The sequence below is a fragment of the Rhinolophus ferrumequinum genome, chromosome 10 (assembly GCF_004115265.2).
Source record: "Rhinolophus ferrumequinum isolate MPI-CBG mRhiFer1 chromosome 10, mRhiFer1_v1.p, whole genome shotgun sequence".
NCBI classification, from domain to species: Eukaryota; Metazoa; Chordata; class Mammalia; order Chiroptera; family Rhinolophidae; genus Rhinolophus; species Rhinolophus ferrumequinum.
The window spans coordinates 55423980-55430305 of record NC_046293.1 but is presented as its reverse complement, the minus strand read 5'-3'; the positions used below and the strand labels follow the sequence as shown (position 1 = coordinate 55430305).

The 6326-nt window shown below is 43.0% G+C and overlaps 1 protein-coding gene across 1 annotated transcript; it reads right to left on the bottom strand.

Annotated features, from left to right (window-relative positions):
- Positions 1–260: 260 nt before the first annotated feature.
- RPS26 (ribosomal protein S26) lies at positions 261–2301 on the bottom strand. Its single transcript, XM_033116067.1, has 4 exons — positions 2141–2301; positions 1724–1901; positions 729–859; positions 261–369 (listed from the first exon to the last, which is right to left on the bottom strand). The coding sequence occupies exons 1-4, from the start codon at positions 2141–2143 to the stop codon at positions 334–336; spliced, it is 348 nt and encodes a 115-aa protein (XP_032971958.1). The 5' UTR covers positions 2144–2301; the 3' UTR covers positions 261–333.
- Positions 2302–6326: the final 4025 nt, after the last annotated feature.

The window sequence follows — 6326 nt, the reverse complement described above, 5'->3', positions numbered from 1 at the left end:
TTGTACTACAAGCATCCTAAAAAATCATGCTATGGCTTATTTTCTGGTTAGCTCTTATTTTCAGAGAAACACTGTATGCAAACTGGGGAGCCAGAGGACACAAATACAAAAGAAATCAGAGTAAGGTATATGGTTAAGTTTTCTCCCCCAGGAAAAGACAATGCGGCACTCTACACCTGAATACTTGGTAAAAGCAATCTTAGCCCTTATGACGTACACACCCCCACCTTAGCTGGCAACAAATACACTCAACATGCTAATGGTATATAAAGTATAATTTCCACTTTATTTTTTCCCCGAGAATATTTCTTCAGTCCTTAAGGACTTAGCTCCTTACATGGGCTTTGGTGGAGGTCGTGGGGCAGCACCCTGAAAGTCAAAAGAATGAAAGTAAATTAAAAACCACCCAGGAAAGACCCCCCCCACTCAAGGAACCTGACCACTAATGTATAACTAATGTATTTGAGCCATAAACTACCATAACTAATGTATTTGAGCCATAAACAAATGGAAAACCGGTAGATGTGGAAGGAAACCAGGCTCTTCATTCCAAAACAAATTCTAACAACTGTCTGACAAGGGACTTTAAGCAAATGTTTTAGGAATGGGTCCCACCTGCCTCATCAGACTTAGTTGATCTCTCCAGAGACTTTGATTATTGTTGGGTCCTAACGTATCTTTTGCACATTACCCCTCTGGATTCCACATCTCCTTTTGAAGACACTTACCGCAGGTCTAAATCGAGGTGGGGGTGTTCGGTCCTTCCGGGCTTCACGGGAACGATTCCTGACTACCTTGCTGTGAATGGCACAGCTCACACAGTAATGTAGTTTCACATACAGCTTGGGAAGCACATAGGCTAAGAAACAGAAAACAATATGTTAAATATTACATACCAACCCGGCACTGTTCTTTCTTGTTCATTCTGTCAGAGTAAACCTACTTTGAAAAGTAAACCTACATCTGTCAGACACATCTATAAAATTTCACTCCAAAAGACGACTGTTCAGTTTCTGATACCTAAACACATATGCAGTTTCACAAATAAGTAATATCCCCCTAATAACCCCTAGTAACTCATCCTGTCACTAAGGGGACCAAATCCACATCTTAGATAAACAAAGAATTCAGTTCCTTCAGCAGTTGCACCAGCCCTAATACCTTCTCCTGGACCCCTTTCTTGTTGCCTAGAAAGCCAATTTGTCTTAAAAAAAAAACCCAAATGACCAAAATAATATATTGGTCCAAAACACTTCTGTCCACCAAACTAGACCGCCTTTCTTGGGCCCGGTCTTGAAACATTTTTCGAGACTTAAGCCTGTGCTTTTCCTCAACATATTCTCAAATGTTCAACAATTATAAAGGACCGTTATATTTATATATTTTATATATATATTTGGTCTAAAGGACCAATATTTATAGTTAGGGCTCCTCAAGTTGCTACAGAATAAGCTCTGTAAGTGCTTTTGGAATCTCATCTCCTATAAAAAAGCAGTCACAAACTATGACAAACAAGCTATGACAAAGCACTACCACAAAAAAATCCAGTTTTAATCAGACCAGGCTCCAAATGGCTAACACAGCAAAGACACCGTTCTTTTACACTGGCAACAACCGTAAAAGTGCATAGAAATCGCACGGGACGCTCCAATGAACACAGCCTGCGGGGGTAGGGTGGGGGTTATTAGGATACTGGCACAAATCACGCCGGGAGTTCACTCACCGTCGAAGACACTCGCTTCGGAAATGTCCCTAACGGCTGCGGCCTCTACTATGTTTCGAATGACGAACTTCTTAATGGCCTTGTCCTTGGGCACGCATCGGGCGCAGTTGGTGCAACGAATAGGCTGCACATGGCCGCGGCCCTTTTTGGCACGACCATTGTTCCTTCTTTTCTTGGTCTGCATGAGAATAAAGATCCTGTTAACGAAGGAGGTGCAACTTACCCAGCTGTAGCTCCCTCCCCGCTCCATTCCGCACCCGCTCCCCGAAAAAGGGGCCAATCAGATCTCCAAGTCCGGAAATAACATACATTCTTATCCACTCCACCATGGCCGGGTTCTTAAATCCCCACAAGCCCGAAATCTGCTCCTCTCAACCTCTACCCAGGCCCCCACGCTCACCACGCGGCGGTACTCACCATCTTGGAAGCGAGGACCCGAGAGAGGACCCGGTACTCGTTTCTCCTCTCTTATATAGCACGAGATCCCTACGCTCACATCGGAAGAATCCTTAGTTGACAAACGCCCAAAACGGAAACCTACTTTATTCAACTTTTCTTTATTATTCAGCGTCTCCGCTGAAATCTAGGGCAGAAAGGCGTTTCTGGAGTTTACTTATGCCTCGCACAAGGTAACCATGGGACTATTTTTCAGGTAGCTGGCGGAAGAAAATTAGAGTTATATGTTACCCAAAAAGCACTGCGACATCCTACCCCGGACTCGACATTAGGCGTTATAATTATCCGTTTTTTGCGACGGTAGGCGCGGAAGTTGCACGACGCAAAACCACAAATCGTGCTCCTAGTTAGAGCCCAGAGGGGAAGAGATGCATGGTGGGAGTTGTAGTGCAAAGCTGGCGGGCCCTTAACCCTAAGCTCGTAGACCCGAGGCGGCGCTGTGCCACCGGGAGACGCTCTTGGCTCATTTCTTATTCAATCCTGTTACTCGGTGTAAGGTTGAGAAACCGAGGACCTCGGGGAAACAAAACATTTTGTTAATTCCTCCTTCCAGTATGGAGAAAAACCCACAATAAGGGGCCATGGTCAAGTGCATTGGTGCTGGGGCTGTTTCTCATTCGTCTTTTTATCCCTGAATCCTGTTAGCACAGTGCCAGGTACTGTGTAGTAAGCAAGCATCTTGTCAATATTAACTAATTTAACCCTCTACAAGCCTATAAGGTAGGTACTATTATTATCCTCACTTTACAGATTAAAAAACTGAGGTGTACTGTGAAGAGGTTAAGACTGAGGTTGGCCAAAGTCACCCAACTAGTAAGAGGTGTTATGGCTCCACTGTACTATGCTGTCTCTCACCTAACAAATGGATGGAGGCATATAGCCTGGACCAGTGACTTAAACAATTTTGACTCAGACTCATAATAAATATATATATATTTTTAAGATTTTATTGGGGAAGGGGAACAGGACTTTATTGGGGAACAGTGTATACTTCTAGGACTTTTTTTTTTTTTCCAAGTCTAGTTGTTGTCCTTTCAGTCTTAGTTGTGGAGGGCGCAGCTTAGCTTCAGGTCCAGTTGCCGTTGCTGAGAGGACGCGCTCCAACCAACTGAGCCATCTGGGAACTCAGTGGCAGCTCAGCTCAAGGTGCCTGTGTTCAATCTTAGTTGCAGGGGGTGCTGCCCACCATCCCTTGCGGGGCTCGAGGAATCGAACTGGCAACCTTGTGGTTGAGAGCCCACTGGCCCATGTGGGAATCGAACCGTCAGCCTTCGGAGTTAGGAGCATGGAGCTCTAACCACCTGAGCCACCGGGATGGCCCTAAAAATATATTTTACATGGTACTCAATACATATGCAAACACAAATACACACACACAAACACAACTGAAACACTAACTTCATGAAATGATAGTTACCCTTATGACATTAGGTGCACTGGTATGTTCAATTTTCTATTTTATTTTAATAAATGCTGATCAAGTCACACTGAAGTGATTTCGTCACTCGTTGAGTCTGACCGCCAATTGAAACACACTATCTTATGTATAAGCTCTATTTATCTCTGAAGAACCTTCAGAAAATCTTTAGCTTTGAGCAGGAGTAGCTACTCCTGGGCAGCCAACCACCTACTTGTCTCCAAAATTGAAGAAACTAGGGTGTCAAGGGGATTTTTCAGCATTCAGACCCTCTCAGCATTCAGTTGGTACAGATGGAGACCAACTTTTTTTTTCATTCATGAGACTTTCTGGAGTCTGAATACACCAGATTCATTTTTTCTCCAACAACTCATCATAGTTTCTCTTAACCTCTAACCCACCTTGTTGGGGTTAATATTTATTTTCTAACTTTTGTTTTGGCTTCAAAATAACTGTATTTACAGTCTCTTTTGATTTTTAATTTCTTAGTTTCAATGGGGAATGGAAAATAGACTCTAGATGGGAGTGTCTCCAATTTTCACTTTAATATAGTCTCATGGAAATAGAAGACAGATGTTACCATAGTGAATGGAAGTGAGGTAGGTAGGAGAGAACAGAAAAAATTTCAGAGTGAAGGGGGCAGAAAATAATAAGTATTTAAGACAGAACTAAGTTTAATGTGCCTATCTTGCCTTTTCTTGGAATTTTCTTTTTGAGATGCTGACATTTTTATTATACTCACAAGGATACACACACAAACACACACACACACACACACACACGGTCAGACAATTAAGTTTGCCAAGTTGTTGCAACGATGTTGCTAATCTTTTTTTGATATCAGGATTAATCATTATGAATTTGTACCAACTGGACAAACAGTTAACCAAGTTTACTATTTTGGAAGTGCTGAAAAGGCTGCGTGAAAAAGTTAGATGACCTGAACTTTTCGCCAACAATTCATGGCTCTTGCATCACGGCAATGTACCAGCTCACACAGCACTCTCTGTGAGGGAGTTTTTAGCCAGTAAACAAATAACTGTATTGGAACATCCTCCCTGCTCACCTGATCTGGCCCAATGACTTCTTTTTTTTTTTTTTTTTTAAGATTTTATTGGTGAAGGGGAACAGGACTTTATTGGGGAACAGTGTGTACTTCCAGGACTTTTTTTCCAAGTCAAGTTGTTGTCCTTTCAATCTTAGTTGTGGAGGGTGCCATTCAGGTTTAAGTTGTTGAACTTTCAGTCTTAGTTGTGGAGGGCGCAGCTCAGCTCCAGGTCCAGTTGCCGTTTCTAGTTGCAGGGGGCACAGCCCACAATTCCTTGTGGGAGTCGAACCGGCAACCTTGTGGTTGTGAGGACGCACTCCAACCAACTGAGCCATTTGGGAGCTCAGTGGCAGCTCAGCTCAAGGTGCTGTGTTCAATTTTAGTTGCAGGGGGCGCTGCCCACCATCCCTTGGGGGAGTCGAGGAATCAAACTGGCAACCTTGTGGTTGAGAGCCCACTGGCCCAGGTGGGAATCGAACCGTCAGCCTTCAGAGTTAGGAGCATGGAGCTCTAACCGTCTGAGCCACCAGGCCGGCCCCGACTTCTTTCTTTACCCAAAGATAAAGGAAATACTGAAAAGAAGACATTTGGATGATATTCAGGACATCAAGGGTAATACGATGACAGCTCTGATGGCCATTTCAGAGAGTTCCGAAATTGCTTTGAAGGGTGGACTAGGTGCTGGCATTGGTGCATAGCTTCCCAAGGGGAGTAGTTCAAAGGTAACCATAGTGATATTCAGCAATGAGGTATGTAGCGCTTTTTCTAAGATGAGTTCACAAACTTAATTGTCCAACCTCGTGTGTGTGTGTGTGTGTGTGTGTGTGTGTGTGTGTGTGTGTGTATTTTTAAGTTAAAATTTATTGGGGTGACAATGGTTAGTACAATTACATAGGTTTCAAGTGTACAATTCTGTAATATGTAACCTATATATCACATTGTGTGTTCACCACCGAGTCATTTCTCCTTCCATCACCATATATTTGACCCCCTTTACCCTCTTGGAATTTTTATAGCCTGGGGTTTCACTGGATGCCTTCCTGGCATAAAGGGAAGGGCACAGACTTTGGAGTCACACATCCCTGGGTTCAGATCCAGGTTCTGTTACTCATTGGCTGATGAGTCTTGGACTAGTTATTTATTCTCTCTTGGGGTTTTATTTCTTCACTAATAATGGTGATCATTCCTTTGTGGGTTGTTTCCACAATTAAACGCATACTTGGCACAGTGCTTGGCATTTATGAGTGTTCAAGATGTGGTAGACCATGTTATTACCATCATTCATGTTATTGTAACTTGTGTCTCCCTGGGCATATAATGTGTTTTGCACATAATAGGAACTCATCAAATATTTGATAAATCTCTGCTTCGGATACATAGGCAAGTTGGGCTTTTTCTCCTATCCTGCAGGCACTCCTGGTAAGAAAAATCTGCACTTCCCATTCAAGGTTGAAAATTCTTCTGTAGCAACAACTTGATCATTCTTGTTTGGTTTCCTCTCAATCTTAGACTTGTTCACCTTCAAAATGTTTAGTAGTTAGTACGATATGCTGCAAGGAGGCCCCCCTCTCTCCAAGTAGAAAAGCCAGGCAAAGAAAATCTGCAGAAACAGCCAGGGGTGTTAAATTACTCATGTTTATTTATAACAGACCTTCAGCCAGTACAGTACAAAACTTACAGTA